This window comes from Geotrypetes seraphini, chromosome 6 (assembly GCF_902459505.1).
Source record: "Geotrypetes seraphini chromosome 6, aGeoSer1.1, whole genome shotgun sequence".
Lineage (NCBI taxonomy): Eukaryota > Metazoa > Chordata > Amphibia > Gymnophiona > Dermophiidae > Geotrypetes > Geotrypetes seraphini.
The window spans coordinates 163,743,913-163,761,846 of NC_047089.1; the positions used below are offsets into that span (position 1 = coordinate 163,743,913).

The 17,934-nt window shown below is 44.8% G+C and overlaps 1 protein-coding gene across 8 annotated transcripts in view; it reads left to right on the forward strand.

Annotated features, from left to right (window-relative positions):
• Positions 1-17,934, forward strand: part of CARS2 (cysteinyl-tRNA synthetase 2, mitochondrial) — a 182,224-nt gene that overhangs the window by 74,600 nt on the left and 89,690 nt on the right. For all 8 annotated transcript variants that reach the window (XM_033949063.1, XM_033949069.1, XM_033949070.1 and 5 more), the window contains one exon: positions 12,591-12,696. In XM_033949063.1, the coding sequence (XP_033804954.1) occupies positions 12,591-12,696 (106 nt within the window). The remainder of the gene's footprint in view (positions 1-12,590; positions 12,697-17,934) is intronic.

Consider the following 17,934-nt stretch of genomic DNA (forward strand, 5'->3'; position numbering starts at 1 on the left):
GAGCCCATACCTCTTCCAGTATTTCCTACTCTGCTCACTCGGAATCAGGAATCACTTTTACATCCCAACCTGCAGTCGTTACACCTAACTGCTTGGTTTCTCTCGGGCTGAATCCATCTCACTTACATCTATCTTTCTCAACCTGTTTGTCAAATACTTGATGCATCCAGGAAACCAGCCACTCAGCAATGTTACCAACAAAAGTGGACCAGGTTCACTTCCTGGTGTCTTCATTATCATCTTGACAACTTCATTATCAGTGGATTTGGTGTGGGATTCTCTGCTTCATCTGTCTATTTCTGGCCTCAAATCTACATCTGTCAGAGTCCATCTTAGCACTCTTACAGCTTTTCACACGCCAGTCAAGGGTAACCCTCTTACTGCTTATCCTTTAGTCTCCAGCTTCATGACAGGCCTTTTCAATGTGAAATCACTTCTCAAGCCTACTCATGTTGTCTTGGACCTTAATGTGGTACTTTCCAGCTTGATGAAGCCACTATTTGAACCAATGGCTACATCTCATCTTAACTTTCTCACCTGGAAAGTGGTCTTCCTTATTGTTCTCACCTCTGCCAGGAGGGTCAGTGAGTTACAAGCATTAGTAGCAGATCCACCCTTCACAGTTTTTCATCATGACAAGGTGGTTCTTACAAAAGTTGTCACTGAATTTCATCTCAATCAGTCAATTGTTCTTCCAGTGTTTTTTCCTAAGCCTCATTCTCATGCTGGAGAAACCACCTTGCATACTTTGGACTGTAAATGAGCTTTGGCCTATTACATTAACCGGACAAAGCCTCATCGAGCATCTCCCCAACTTTTTATCTCTTTGATCCCAACAAGTTGGGGCATCTTGTTTCTAAAAGAACGATTTCCAATGGGCTAGCTGCTTACATCTTATTCTGTTATGCTCAGATTGGACTGGCACTAGAGAGTCGTGTCACAGCCACAAAATTAGAGCTCTGGCAGCTTCTGTGCCTTTCCTCAGATCAAATCCCATTGAGGAAATCTGTAAAGCACCTGGTCTTCAGTTCATACCTTCACTTCTCACTACTGTCTGGATTCTTCTTCCAATCTGTATTTCAAAATTTATTTTCTTAAGGCCAACACTCCCACCATCCCATTTCTGTTAATTTGGAGGTCACCCATAAGTGAGAATATGCTGCCTGCTTGTCCTGGGATAAAGCACAGTTACTTACCATAGCAGGTGTTATCCAAGGACAGCAGGCAGATATTCTCACAACTCGCCCACCTCCCCGGGTTGGCTTCTTAGCTGGCTTATCTTAACTGCGGGACCATGTGCCCTATGTCGGGTGGGAAGGCACTCGTGCATGCGCAGTTCGGGCTATCGCAAACTTTGTAAAGACTTAAAGTGGCAATGCACTTTTAAAGTGGTCCGTACCGGGACTTTGTCGGTAACGTCACCCATACGTGAGAATATCTGCCTGCTATCCCTGGATAACACCTGTTACGGTAAGTAACTGTGCTGTTTCCTATGTAATGGGGGAGGGGGGTTCCCCCCACCTATCCCCAATGGGAATCCAATGCGCTGACGTTCTGCATGCGATTGTCTGCCCTCAATTATCCACGTGCAATTGTCTCATGCGGTTTTGACTCATCACTGATGTAAGATATGCATCAATGTCCACAATATGCTTAGTACCTTCTGCCTTGCACACTGATTCAGAGAACATCCTAAACTCCCTTGCAATGGTAGTATTATTTACTACTGGCTTTCCTTGTCCATCTAATAATAAAGATTTAATCTATCTAGAACACCTTTGTTTGTACAGTTGTCATGCCAGTAGCTGTATTTTCATATTTCATTTATCTAATGTGTTGTGTTTTTTTATGCAAGTATGATGAAACTAGTCTTTAAGCCCGTTACATTAACGGGTGCTAGAATATATATGTGTGTGTGTCTTTATTTCTTTCTCACTCTGTCTCCTTAGCCGCTTTTTGTAATTCTGTCTTTTTTTTTTCTTTCTGTCTTTCTTTTGGCTGTCCACCACCACCCCTTGCGTGCTCCCCCTGTCAATTCTCCCTTGTTTTTACATCCCCTGTGTCCACCACCATCCCTTCACTGCTCCCCTTATCCAGCAGCAGCCTTTCTCCCTTTGTTTTACCTCCCCTGTCCATCAGCACCTCTTCCTGCTCCCCCTGTCCAGCAGTAGGCCTCCCTTCATTTTTCTGCCCCCCCCAGTCCATCAGCACCTCTTCCTGCTCCCCCTGTTCAGCAGTAGGCCTCCCTTCATTTTTCTGCCACTCCTGTCCATCAGCACCTCTTCCTGCTCCCCCTGTCCAGCAGTAGGCCTCCCTTCATTTTTCTGCCCCCCTGTACATCAGCACCTCTTCCAGCTCCCCCTGTCCAGCAGTAGACCTCTCTTCATTTTTCTGGCCCCCCTTGTCCATCAGCACCTCTTCCTGCTCCCCCTGTCCAGCAGTAGGCCTCCCTTCATTTTTCGGCCCCCCCCTGTCCATCAGCACCTCTTCCTGCTCCCCCTGTCCAGCAGTAGGCCTCCCTTCATTTTTCTTCCCCCCCCCCCGTCCATCAGCACCTCTTCCTGCTCCCCCTGTCCAGCAGTAGGCCTCCCTTCATTTTTCTGGCCTCCCTTGTCCATCAGCACCTCTTCGTGCTCCCCCTGTCCAGCAGTAGGCCTCCCTTCATTTTTCGGCCCCCCCCTGTCCATCAGCACCTCTTCCTGCTCCCCCTGTCCAGCAGTAGGCCTCCCTTCATTTTTCTGCCCCCCCCTGTCCATCAGCACCTCTTCCTGCTCCCCCTGTCCAGTAGTAGGCCTCCCTTCCTACCTGAGTGCTTTAGCTGTACTGCCTTGAAGGAGGGCCGCCAGCGCCGCTCTGTGAAGGCCTCCTCCTGGCAGCCGCTGCTCGCTGCCGAAACTGACTCTTCCTGTAAGCCGCTCCTGGCCCTGCGTCTGCCCTCAGCCGACAGCCGCTTGCCTCAAAGCCCTCCTCCCGGCAGCCTCCGTTCCGTGTTGCAGGAAATCGTGTGAGTTTGCGAGAGCCGGGGACCGCCTCAAGCGCTGTGTTGGGGGGGTAGGCAGGCGCGGGGACTGGGATGCACGCTTTCGAAATCGAGTTGCCGCCATTTTGAAGATCGTTCTACCCTGCTCCTTGCCTTAGTATATTTTTAATTTGAAAGACACGGTGGTGGCGGCTCCTCTCAAGATCCCCGACTGCATTGGACTTCCGACGCAGGTGGGGATCCTGAGAGGAGCCGCTGCCTCGTCTTTCAACTTAAAAATATAGTAAGGCAAGGAGCAGGGCAGAACGAAGAACAGCAGAGTTTTGTGCAGTTCGGGAGAGGAGCCGGTAGCATGCAGAGTGAGAGGCGGGGGTGAGAAAGGCCGGCGCAGATGTGTAATTTTTTTTTTTTTAAATTTGAAAGCCGCCGCCGCCACAGCCGAGTACAAAGCTAGTAGGTGGTGACGTAAAACCCGCACATGCGCACTCGTATTTTCGCGACAGATCAGGGAACACGTTTTTTTTAGTGCGCATGCGCGGCCTATCATTTTATTATATTAGATTCTATTTGCAGCACATCCAGTAGTCTTTTTTCTTTTTTCCCCCAATTCTTTATTCATTTTAAAATCAAACAAGTGCACATAAATATATCATAAATTGATTCCAATATAGCACTTTAAAATCTAACACATAAAATCTAATAGACCATTAATGATATAAACCCTACCCACCCACCCTTCATCAGTTATTCTATATAAAATATATTATACTATTATATATTATAATTATAAAATTTCCTCCCTAAATCCTCCCTCCCCCCTGAGTAGTCTTAAGAACTTGCTTTTTCCCCCTCAAGGAAGCAAACTAATTACAGGTTTCTGACTTTTATTTTTATTTTATTTATGCAGTATCTGCACAGTTCTGTGTCTGCTACTACAGAGGCTTTTAGTTTCTCTCTCTTGTTTTTCTTGCTCCCCTTTATAGCCCTCAATTGTATGCCTTTTCTGTATCCCAGGCAGAATGCAGTGATATCTTCCTAGTATCAGTGCAAGTAATATATTCCCATTCTTTCTGTAACCATAATTCCAGTGCAATAGGAATGGTATGCAGAACCTTAGGGTACTCTGTCCATTCTCATGAGCATACTGCAGAAAGATGTCAATCACAGCTTCTGAAACCTCCTTCTCCCTGGAGTCTGTTGCCCCCTTCAGTTTCTCTTTCTGAAGGCAAGTATCTGCTCTTTTTTTTTTTTCTCTATAGTTTTGCAGTTTTTCACTCTAGTGGTGGTCTTTTCATGAAATCGGAGATCCCTTTTGATAAGGATCTATTCTGCCTATGTGGAGAGGAGCAGATTTTAAATTTGAAGCTGGCAGGTCCTTTGGGGACCTGTTTCAGCCAGCCTGCTGAATATTACTGGAGCTCAGGGTCTATTCCCCTGGTGTTTGCTCGCCCCTTTGACTTGGTCAAGGGCTGGAGTGCAGGCACTGATCGCGTTCCTTTGGGGTGCTCACGGTGCTGGCTTTGTTTCGTTTTCCCCCCTTTTATGTTAGAGATCCAGGAGGGGGGGGGGGCGGGGCGGGTTTGAGGGTCGGTCCATGGTGATCTGACTGACAGCCTGAAGATCCCAGTGAAGTGGCTGAATGACTGGAAGTAGTAGACCTCTCTTAGAACAGCTACACCTGAAAGGAACTAAAGCAGGCAGCAGCAGTAACATTTCTCCAGCACATGGTCTGAGTGAGGCTATGGGAAAATTTGGGGTGGGGGGTATTTAAAAGCTGTTTTTAACTGGTTCTATAGTTAGGGCTTTCGTCCCCCTCCCCTGAAATCCTATTTATTGAGGTCAGCCCTTAGGTGATTTTTTTTTTTTTGTAATTGTTTATTTATAACAAAAAAACCTCAGACCACCACAGCAATACAATACAAGAACAGTACAGTCAGTCAATTTACAAAACAGCAAAACCCACTGAGGTCATCCCCACCCCCCTCCCTCCCAACCCTCCACCTCCCGGTAACAACATACAACAACCATTATCCCCCTTAAACCAAATATCCCCCCCAATGGGCGTCAAAGCACCCGAAGAAAAGGAAGGAGAAAAAGAACAGAATCGAACGTTTAGAATGAACGGAGAATTATTATCCTTTAACTTTTCTTGTAAATTTTTTCGATCAGAAATAGTAACATGTTTCCCCATAATGTGGGCTTAAAAGGAATTATGTATGTATGAATTGATTATGTAATGTTTTGTGAAATTTTTCCTTTTTTCCTTTTGATTATTGGATATTGTAATGTATTCAAAATTATAATAAAACAAAACGATAGTATTAAAATTATTAGATATACACAGATGATTGAGGTCATGCAAAAAGCAAGATCATTGGCTCCTATAAAATTCATAGGACATACTTTACTATTTATCCCTGATCTTAATAAACATGCCGCCCAATTAAGGAAACAGCTACTGTATACTCAAATATAAACCGACGTGACCCTTCCCCCCTCCCTCCCAAAGGATGAAAAAAGGTTGATTTGAATATAAACTGAGATTAGAAATTTGGGTGATCCTGGTGTACCAGTCTACAAAGACTAGACATCCTTGCCATAAGTTTTAACACATAACTTTATAAAGATTTTTATTAGTGCAAAGCTACACAATATTTACAATAACAGCAGCTTAAATACTATGAGGGGCATAATCGAAAAGAACGTCTAAGTCCGTTTTCGTCTGTCGCATGTTGTCCGAAGTAAAAAACAGCTTAGGACACATTTTCGAAAAATACGTCCAAATTTTTTTTCCCTTTCAAAAATCGTGCACGCATGCGTCCTGCTGATCTGATCATCCAAGTCGCTAAATCATCCATCTTTATACCACATTTTCGTCCAACTTTTCATCCAAGTTAAAAACATCTAGAACAAGCCCTGTTGGACGTGGGAGGGGTCTGCAAAGTGATGGACTGAATACCCATACATGGCACCTAAATAGTGGGGTACCTTACAGGGCACTGTTGTGAACTTCACAAAAAAGGTGCTATTTCATCATCTCACTACAGCTCCTTTATAGGTCACAGTGAGCCCCCCAAACCACCTCCAGAATCCCCTAGACCCACTTATCTACCACCCTAATAGCCCTTATGGCTGCAGGAGCCATTTATATACCAGTACAAAAGGGTTTTGGGGGTGTATAGGGGAGTGTACATGTTTCAGTAACAATGCAGTGATTACAGGGGCTTATGGGCATGGGGGCCTCCTCTCCATTGGTCCCTAACCCACCCCCAAGACGACTTAGCCGCCTCTGTGCAGGACGACTAGGCTTTCCTATGCCAGGCTGCCAGGTGATGATGTTCTGGAGGCTGAATTTTAAAGGTGTGATTACGATTTTTATGGGGTTGGGGGGGGGTCAGTGATCACTGGGGTAGTGTGTGGGGGTCTGTATTATGTATTTGCAGTGCTTCTCTGGTGACTTTAGGTGGGTTTTTGTGACTTAGACCATTCCAACAACACCTATATCACATTTTTCCCTCTCCTCATAATCCAGCATCTCTTATTTCCTCCCTTGGCTTCTGGCCCCAATCCACTCTTCCAGCACTCGATTGCTATTAGCCCTGCCTTCGACCCCGGTCCTGCTAAACTTGGCAGCAATAACAAAGCAAAACCTACCCTACCTTCAATTATGGTCCCGCTAAATCAGAAGGCTAGAATGAAGACAGAAGCCGCGGGACCTTTCCTCTTGCCTGAATTGCTATTCGCTACAAGCTCTGCCGGTCTCAGTCCTGCCCCTCAAAAACAGGAAGTCACTTCAGAAGGGGGCGGGATCAAGATCGGCAGAGCCTATAGCGATGCAGGCAAGAGCAAAAGTCCCGCGGCTTCTGTCTTTCTTTTTGCCGTCCGTTTGTAGCAGTACCGCAGCTGATCTTAACGCCGGCCCTGGAAGGGAAAGGGGAAGAGATGCCCGACAGGAAATTTAATTCGTAGATCTCGCCGGCCCTGTGCGGACCGGCAGAAATTTTCTGCGGACCGACACCGGTCCGCGGACCGGCGGTTGAAGAACTGTGGTCTAAGTCACAACGTCCAAGTTCCATCGATCCTGTGCTGTATAACTTTCGGTTATACATGCAGTACGACTAAGTCTAAGCTTGCCCACGTCCCGCACAAATCCCGCCCTCGACACTCCTCCTTACACGCCCTGTTTAGCTATGGTCATTCAGCAGCACTATGAAAGCCTAGGTCGTTTAGAAGTACGTCCAAAACCCGGTTTTATTATCGGCACTTGGTCGTCTTTCATTTATGATCATCCAAGTGCCGACTTAGGCCGGTTTTTGGATGTTTTTCTTTTTCGATTATGAGCCCCTATATGTATTACATTATTATGTCAACAGTCTGTGTTCACCTGCACTCTGCATTATTAACATACCGGTACATTTTATAACGGCTATTAATATAGTTTCACTCATTGTCAAGGGTTTGAATAACCAAATCAAAGTCCTAACTTATCTATCAACAAAGTCCTAACCTATCTATTAAACTTAGCACCTGGATATCTTATTAATCCAAAAAATACATTTAAATACAGCTGACTCTACTAAACTAAAACAGACTAGTCATTATCTCTTATATTTCTCCTGCTGAGTCAAAGTAAAATGGGGACTTGTAAGAAATAGATGGGATTTCAAAATCATTTCCTATACATATTACTTACATGGTAGATGGGCTAGTGTTACAATGAATATTAATCAACATAAATTAACAATTGTTCACATCTATGTCCCTAATCTAGATTGTCCAGCCAATCATCTCCTTCAAATGCCAATACAATACATTAACTAGTGGCAACTATAACCAATGCAGCAATACTTTTACCCTTTTCAGTTTTTACTACTAACATTAAAAATAAACAATGACGTTTTAATTCTGCTCTATTAAATGAAAAAGGCTTTAAAGAATATATAGACAAGGTCATAAAAGTGAATAGATCTGAATAGACTAATTGACCTTACACATGGGATGCCTTTAAAATCTGAGGAAATGCGTCAAAAATCATTATCTCAATATTAATTGAACCACAAAAATTGAGATACAATTATAATGCCTTTTTAAGCAAAAATGCAGCACAGTCCGTTTTTATTCAAGCTCCCACATATTATTCTGAAAATAACAAATCTGGTCATTTATTGGCCTCAGAACTAAAAAAAAAAAAGAGGAGAGACAGCATCTGTAGCTAACATCAAAAAAGAGGATGGCACTATTGCAACACAAACTAAGGACATTCTAAATTGTTTTAAAGTAGTCTACCAACAACCATATTCCTCTGAACTTTCCAATCTGGAACAACCTCAAGTAGCTATCAAAAAAATTAACATAAATGTTCCAAAGACAATGGAAGTGTTAACTTCCCTAGGTTCTATGACTATCAAAGTGCTGAATGCATTATAGAACAAATATTTGACATGCCTATATGGTTAAGTCTTGCTCAATCCAAAATACATGAGACACATTGCTTAATAATTCATTAACTATAGAATACAAACTTAACTCCATACTAATGTCCACTAAAACTGCTATTTTAAAACTGGATGGTTTAATTAATAAATAAAGTAATAGTTGGAGAGGCTCTAAAGTCTCTTAACCCACTGACCTCAGAAATGCCTAGGGGTATGTTCATAAATCTTCAAAGAACATACAGACCCATAGCGGCACCCATAGTCGTCATAGGTCACTAAATTCTTAATTATTTTTATTTGTTCAATAGTTTATATAAATATTTATTTGGTTATTTCAAGTATCAAAACAGTACTCATCTTTTGCTTTGTTTTCATCTACTAGGAGTGCCTACCCCCACCCGCGTAGATGAAAACAAAGCAAAAGATGAGTACTGTTTTGATACTTGAAATAACCAAATAAATATTTATATAAACTATTGAACAAATAAAAATAATTAAGAATTTAGTGACCTATGACGACTATGGGTGCCGCTATGGGTCTGTATGTTCTTTGAAGATTTATGAACATACCCCTAGGCATTTCTGAGGTCAGTGGGTTAAGAGACTTTAGAGCCTCTCCAACTATTACTTTATTGTTTGAACTCTTAGAGGGGTGTCAAATATAAGAGCCTGATATAAAACAGATTTGTATTAATTAATAAATGGCTCAATAATTAGCCCTCATTTGGAGGAAAGCAGAAATTAAAATCCACAGATCCACTATTTCTTAGAAAATATGGCAATAAAAAGGTACATGGAATATCAAATAGTTGATATAACATGATCGTTGGATGGACTTTTCTGATATTTCCAAAATCTATGATTTACCCTTCAATACTATAAATCAAGGATGTTCAACCTCGGCCCTCACCAGGTTGGGTTTTCAGGATTTCCCAAATGAATATGCATGAGATCTATTTGCATACAATGGAAGCAGTGCCTTCAAATAGATCTCATGCAAATTCATTGGGGAAATCCTGAGAATCTGACTGGATTGTGGCCCTCAAGGATCGATGAACAAACCTGCTATAAATGGATAGAACTCTGCCATTGTCTAAAGTCGGTAGTTTCCTGATATACCCTCTACATCAGGGGTGCCCACACTTTTTGGGCTTGCGAGCTACTTTTAAAATGACCAAGTCAAAATGATCTACCAACAATAAAATTAAAAAAAAACACAACGCACACTGTACGCATAGAAAATGTTAATTATCATTCCTATTCCAGGGTTTTTCAAAGAGGTCAAAGCAGATGACTCTATGCACTATCACCTCAGTAACAACCATACAAAAATAGACAAATATACCTCCCTCCCTTTTTACTAAACCACGATAGCAGTTTTTAGAGTGCAGGGAGCTGTGCTGAATGCCCAGCGCTGCTCTCGACGCTCATAGGCTCCCTGCGCTAAAAAACTATATTGCGGTTTAGTAAAAGGGGACCTTAGTGTAAAATATGGACAGCAGATATAAATTCAGACACATTTTGATCACTAAATTTAAAATAAAATCATTTTTCCTACCTTGTCTGGTGATTTCATGAGTCTCTGGTTGCACTTTCTTCTTCTGACTGTGCATCCAATCTTTCTTCCCTTTTAGCCTGTATGCTTCCTCTCCTCCACACCTCATTCCCTCCCCCAACTTTTCCTTCCTCTCTCCCTGCCCTTTCTTTCTCTCTGCCTCCCTTTCCTTTTTTTCTGTTTCTCTTCTTTCCTTCTGTCTCCCTGCCTGCCCTTTTTCTTTCTTTCTCCCTGCCCTCCCCCAAGACACTGCCACTGCCATCGGGGACCAGGACCCAAACTGCCATCGGGGATCAGGACCCAAACTGCCACCAATAACAGGCCCGAAAGTCGACGCCAATAACACGCCCAAAAGCCGCCACCGCCCCAACCTCTCCCTGCTTCGGCCGACCAGCATCGCGAGGAGCTGTTGGGGGAAATGCTGCTGGGTCCTGCCTTCGCGGAAACAGAAAGTAGGCAGGACCCGGCAGCAAGAAGAGGAAATGCTTCACTAACATGTCTCCCGCCTTAACCCGTAGCGAACGCTTGCTTCAGGGCTCTCAACATGTGCGTGCCGGCTTCCCTTCTCTCCCCCCCCCCTGCCGGACATAACTTCCGGTTTCGGAGGGAAGAGAAGGGAAGCTGGCACGCACACTTTAGAGCCACGGAGCATAAGTTCGCAACGGGCTGAAATCTCCAAGCCGGTTTTTTTAATGTTCAGCAGCGGCGGCAGCAGCAGATGACAGCTGGGCGGACTGCCCAGCTAAAAGGCCCTAGAGAAAACACTGGAGAGGAAGGCTGATCGGCCCGGTAGATCAGGACGGCAACACAAGTCTATCATGGAGCCCGGGATGGGCTCCGCGATCGACTCGCGTTGCCTTCCTGAGCTACTGGTCGATCGCGATCGACGTGTTGGGCACCCCTCCTCTACATGCTCCTGAGCTTTTGTTGATATAACTACCAAACACCATAGTGGTAGGAGATATGCATGCATCTAAGTGGTATAAGTATATACAACATATGAAATATTTATCCCCTAACAATGTTTGCAACATGGAACTCTGAGATGAACATATCTTACAATGATGAAACATGGTCCTGCGTTTGGAAACAAACTTTTAAATCATTCATTAAAATCTGTCTCTTTACTTCAATCCATTTATTTTCTCTTACACAGAGTTCACTGGACTAGTGCTGCCCGATTCAGGAAAAAAAATTGATTTGATTCAGCCTATTGAATCGATTTTTCGATTTGATTTGATTTGATTTGATTTTCCTGCCCAATTGGGTGTATTTTTCAAACATCCCGGTGGGTTTATTTTATAGCCTCTTCACCCCTTTTGCCCTCTCCTGCCCATACTGGCGCTGTGGTTTAACAAAATAAACAAACAAAAAAGACTTTTCCTCTCTCTGTTAAATCCTAGCTCATGTTTGTGGTCTTAACACCAGCTCTTGCAGGATACACATTTCAAATCTGACATATTGTAATCACAAAACAGAAAATAAAATTATTTTTTCTACCTTTTGTTGTCTGGTCATTATTCAAATCATATTGGTCCCAGGCTCTGGTTGTCTTCTGATAACTCGCTTGCCAGGGTCTCCTCCTTCCTTCTTTTTTTACAGATCAAAGTAATGTATCATGTAATTTTTTGTGTTAGCTTTTTAAATTCTAACTTGATTTCAAATGAAAGAATGCATGATACAATTTCACATAAGAGCTGTTTGGAAAATGAAGTTTGATTCCAGACGTTCTTGCAGCAAATTAGCTAATTTAGTATAGGATGGCATGATAAGAAGGCAACAGAGAGAAGGGAAAAACAGGCTTTAATGCAGGGGTGTCCAACCTGTGGCCCCATGAAGTATTTTGTGCGGCCCCAGTCGAGGGCGATGCAGTGTTTTCCTCTGCTGTCCCTGGATATATACCGTCTTGCCAGCTCCCTCCTCAGTCTTGCTGCAGCGTTTGTGCGGCCCCAGAAAATATTTTTCGGCCAATGCGGCCCATGGAAGCCAAAAGGTTGGACACCCCTGCTTTAATGGAAACATTGACTTATCAGGATCTGGAAGTATGAATAACTTAAAGTGGAAAGTAGAACACTTATTTGCCAAATTTAATTCTGAAGATGGAACTTAGTGATAAAATTCTATTTGTACCATTGTCGTCATTTAAATCAGAAATAACCAACCCCTGCAAGTGGTATGTGGTGTTGGAACTATAACAGCTCATACTGTAGATATGGAGGTGCATACCAGTGATTCTTAGGATAAGGTATTGGAATAGAAGTGAGAAGAGATGGGAAAAGGGTGCGGCTGGGTGGGTTGGGACATGAAGGGGGGGGGGGAAGTGGGGAATAAAACTTTGCAAAAAGTTGCAACTTTCTGGGTTTGGAACCAGAGACTTCCCAGATAAGAACCCACTGGGTGGTCAGGCTGGAAATGGTGAGATTGTTATATGTGTTAGTGAACTGGGATTTGAACTCAGTTTTTAACATTTCTATACTATGCCAGTAACAAAACAACAAAAACATGTTCTAAACCAACTTCTCTGAATAGAAATGTATGGATTTCTTTGATATTTTGCAAGTTGTTGAATATAAATATGTTAAAAATCTGTGATAGCTAATTGGTATTTCTTTTGTTAAAGGTTATTCCTCCAACAATATATATGAGAGTGACTGAAAATATTCCCAGGATAATTTCCTTTATAGAGCAAATAATCACAAATGGACATGCATATGCAACTTCAAAAGGTAATCATTTTAAAACAGTATGATGTGTGCCAACATTAGCAGTGGCATAAATTCTGTTCAGGTGGCCCCTGTAGTACAGGGGGCAGCAAGGAAGACGTGTGTGTGAAGGGGTCACTAGCTGCAGTTTTTAGATCTTTCAAGTTTTATTTAAAATTTGATTAATCACTTACTGTATTTTTCAGACCATAAAGCGCACTTTTTCCACCCACAAAAAGGTGGCCCCCCCCAGTACCTTTTTTAGTGGTGGTAGTCCAGCAAGGTCTCCTGGACGGCTGCCTTTGTCTTAGAAGAGCAATGCAGGAGTTCGACCTTTGCGCTTCCTGTCTGGTTGCGCCGCTCTGTGAGAAGTAGCCTAATGGTTGGTGCAGTAGGCTGAGTACCCGGGGACCTGCGTTCCATTCCCACCATGGTTCTTGTGTTCTTAGGCAAGTCACCCAATTCTCCATTGTCCCAGGCAAAAAAAACTTAGATTGTGAGTCAACTAGTTGTTGTACCACTGACACTTATTGACTTTGGTGACTGCACAGGCCAGCAGGTGGTTCAGGCACAGGGTTACCATATTTGCAGAGACAAAAAAGAGGATACAAAAATGAATTCTACCTTTTTTCTAAAGAAAATATTTAATTGTAGCAAATATGTAAATGGTTTTTAGTTAATGAATACACATCTAACAGTGACTGACTTACTCTATTTTTTAAGAACTTCCAGATTTGAGTTTGACTGAGTCTGAGCCCAAGCTTACTTGTCAGAAGAGCGGATATCGCTCAACAACTTTGACTGGCTTCTGAGATACATGTGAAAGACTTTGCATGACATATGCTTGAAGTTATGCTGCACAAAAAAATTCCTTTCACAGCTTCAACCAGCAAGGAAACAAAGGAGATCAGCAATGCCTTTTTCTCTCTTTTACACCCCCATGTTTTACTGACTCATAGGCCAGAGATGTGTTGATCATCTTAAATAATAAAATGCTAGCCCGCGCATGCGCAGTAGCGAAACGTGTTCCCTGATCCCATTTCTGTAGTGGTGTGGCCGCACGACTGCGCATGCGCGCTTAGTACGTCACTGCCAGAAGACGAACCGTCACAGAGCGAGTGAACGCCGAGTCCTGTGGCACATCCGGATTGTGAGCAGGCCTGCCTTCGGTCCTGTCCCTGTTAAACCGGCTGGCAATAACAAAGTCAGATGCCATGGGTTCTTCCCTTTTGCCAAATTACTAAAGGCTCTGCCGGTCTCGATCCTGAGGGGTGGGATCGAGACCGGCACAGCCTATAACGATTTAGCAAGAGGGAAAGCCCCCGTGATGTCTGGCTTCGTTATTGCCAGCCGGTTTAGTGGGACCGAGACAGGACAGAAGGCAGGGCTGCTCACAATCTAGATGCACCGCTGACTCATCACTCCCCCCTCCTTCCAGCGGCCGCCAAACAATGCCTTCCTCCCTGCCATGATCCTCAAGGCCTGAACTGCAAGTTTGAAGGTAGGGCACGGACGGTTTGAGAATGAGGGAGAGAACAACACAGCCAGACGGACCGCGGAAAGGGAAAGGGGGGGAAGGAGGGTTTCGAGGGAGCCGGCTGGCCGCATAAATTATTTTCATTTCAAATCTGCCGCGGCGGCGGCGGCTCCTCTCTCATCTTCCGACATAATATAAGTGCAGCTCATGAGAGGAGCCGCGGCGGCGGCTTTGAAAACGCCTCCCTTAGTTCTTCGCTGCATTTTTTTTTAAGTTTAAAACTGCCGCCTTGGCTCTTCCTGTGTCAGAGAAGGCTTCTGACGCAGGCCGGATCGTGAGAGGAGCCGCGTCAGCATCTTTAAACTTAAAAAAAAAATCCAGCAAAGAACTAAGGGAGCCGTTTTATCTCAATGCTGCTACGAAGGAACAGGTGAGGGGGAGGGAAATGCTGATGCTGATGCACAGGGAGCAGGCAGGCATGGCAGGCAAGCAGGGGGAGAGGGAAAGGGGCTGCTTTGGGGGTAGGGGTGTGCTGGGGGCACACAGCAGTCATGGGCAGGGGATCACAGAACAGGCAGGCATGGCTCAACAAGGGGAGAGGGAAAGGGGGCTGCTTTGGGGTGAGGGGTTTGCTGCGCCAGACAGCAATCATAGGGGGGAAACAGAAGGGGGCCACGGAGCAGGCAGGCATGGCACAAAAGGGGGCAGGGGCATTGGGAAACGGGGCTGCTTTGGGGGGGATGGGTGTTCTGGGGGCACACACCAATCATGCCGGGGAAGAGAAGGGGGCCACAGAGAGATAGGCAGGCATGGCGCAATGGAGAAATACAGGCAGGCAGGGCGCAAGACAGAGACACAGACAGAAAGAATGACAGACAGACAGACAGCATCCAAGCACAGAGAGAGAAAGGAAAAAAAAAACAGTCTACTCTAGCACCCGTTGGACAGGGGGAGAACGAAAGAGATGCTGATGGACAGGGGGTTGAAGAAAAGGAACGGAGGACTAATGTTGGACAGGGGGAGAAGGAAAGAGGTGCTGCTGGACAGGGGGGAGGTAAAACAAAGGGAGAAGGGCTGCTGCTGCATAAGGAGAGCATTGAAGGGGTGGTGGTGGATACAGGGGAGGTAAAAGGAAGGGAAAATGGACAGGGGGAGCAGGCAAGGGGTGGTGATGGACAGCCAAGGAAAAAGAAAGGCAGAAAGAAAAAAAGCAGCTAAGGAGAGAGAGAGAGAAAGAAATAAAGACAGACACACACACATATGTTCTAGCACCCGTTAATGTAACGGGCTTAAAGACTAGTCTAATATAATAAAATACTAGGCCGCGCATGCGCACTCTAAAGTCGTGTTCCCTGATCCGTCGCGGACATGAGAGTGCGCATGCGCGCTTAGTACTTCATCACAGCCTCCCTGCTCTCCACCTCGGCACGAGGTAACGGCCCCACACTCGCGACTCGCCTTCGTTCCAGAGCCGCCAAAGAAGAGCTCTCCCCAATCGGAAAAGCTGCCCGGACTCTGAGGAGGAGGTAGAGAGAGATGCTGACAAACCCTGCAGGAGCAGCAGCGTCCCAGCCACACTAAACGCTGCTTCGGGTCTTCTACTGGCCTAATTTCCTCTGCCGCATCCTCGATGACGTCATCAGGGACGCGGCAGAGGAAATTAGGCCAGTAGAAGATCCGAAGCAGCGTTTACTGTGCCTGGGACGCTGCTACTCCTGCCGGGTTTGTCAGCCGTGTAGCGGTGGGAGGGTCAACGGGGGTTTATGTTGTGTGGGCAGGGTAGGGTCAGGGGGGGTCGCGGCGTGTTAGAATGGGAGGAAGGCAGGCTGGCATCGGTGGGGGGTTCAATGGAAGGCAGACAGGCAGGATGGCATGGGGGGTTTCATGGAAACATGCTGTTCAGGGGGATGGGAGGCAGGCAGGCTGGAATTAGAGGGGGGGGGTGGGGGGTTCAATGGAAGCCAGGCACGCAGGATGCCATGGGGGAGGGGGTTTCCATGGAAATATGCTGCTCAGGGGGATGGGAGACAGGCAGGCTAGGAGGCAATGGAGAGGGGGTTTCTATGGAAGGCAGGCTGGCATCGGAGGGGGGGGAGGAAGGAGGCACTGGGGGCACTAAGGACATAGGAAGGGGCACTGGAGGCACTATGGACATAGGAAGGGGCACTAAGGACATAGGAAGGAGATACAGGGAGATTCACAGACAGAAAAAATGACAGACAGGCAGCATGCAAGGAGAGAGAGACAAAGAAAAAAAATACCCAGACAGACAGACATCCTACTGCAGGACAGGGTAGGTAAAAGGAAGGGAGAATGGACAGGGGGAGCAGGCAAGGGGTGGTGGTGGACAGTCAAGGAAAAAGAAATACAGAAAGCGGAAAGGAGAGACAGAGAGAGAGAAAGAATTAAAGACAGACACACACACATATATTCTAGCACCCGTTAATGTAACGGGCTATAAGACTAGTAGGCATATAAAAGAAAAAGGATATTTTTCTAAAAATTGAAAAGACAAAAAACAAATCTGAAGAAGTCCAAAAGGAATCATATTTTAAGAGGATGTATGATAACCCTATAGTAACCTGCCTATGTAGCACGATCAGCATAGTTACCAGAGAGCTCAGTTTGTTGCATGGACAATGGCATCATCAGACCTGAAAGAGGGCATACTGAGCCTCGTGTGTGTTCAAATTTATTTATGTTTGCTGGTATACATATGTATGTATGTCGTGACTCAAGTAAGTCTTTAATCACTTTCATTCCTTTAGAGCTGAATCAGCATTCTGGTTCTTCTTGAATCTTAGTTCTTATTGCAGTGGCAAAGTCCTTTACACCTGTTTTCAAAAGCTATCTACTTTTTGGATCTCTTATATTGGGGACTAGAGCGATTAAGTAAAAATGTTTTCTTTTTATGTATTGATATATGTACTTGATTTGTTCTTATATTGCTATCTGTATAAGTTTATTTTTTATTGTATTATGAAAATGATAAAAACTAAAAAAAAAAAAAAAGAAAGGGACAGTGCTCCAAGACATATTGAAATGCATGGAAATTTTCCCATAACTTATTGTGGGCTTTACATATAAATAGAAAAAAAGACAGCAGAAAAAGACAATTTAGCTTCTAGTCTACCCATCTAAAAAGCAGCCCAGTATCTATAGCTCCTTGTTTCTGCAAAATTCTTGGTGCTTTTCCCATGTTTTCTTGAATTCTGATAGCATCCTAGTCAGTGGCATAGTGAGGGTGAGAAGCCCTCCCTGCCCTCTTCACCCCGCCCCATAGCTCTTTTAACTTCCCTGGCATGAGCAGCATCACCAACTCGCTGCCCATGTCAGGATAGGCTCTCTCCCTCTGACCTGGAAATGACATCTGAGGGAGAGCTGATGCCTACACGGGCAGTGAGTTGGTGATTCTGCTCGCACCAGGGAAGTTAAAAGAGATATGGGATAGGGAAAAGGTGTGTGCGCATGGTGGTGGTAGTGAGGGGCAGGGAAGGAGCCGGGGGAGGGGGCAGAGAAGAGGAGGGGTTCCGGCACCCTGGGTGGATCGCCCCCCTTACTATGCCAATAGTGTCCATTACTTTCAAAATGAGACTGTGCTGTGCATCCACTACACTTTATGTAAAGAAATATTTCTTTAAATCCTGAGTTTTCTCTCTTTTTCTGTAATCCTATGTCTCTTCACTCCTGAGCCTCCTTCTTCTTGTAATTTCTAATTCCTAGTCTTTTGTTAACAGTCAAGCTCCTAATTCTCCTCAGGTCTCTGAGCAAGGGCAAGAAGTCAG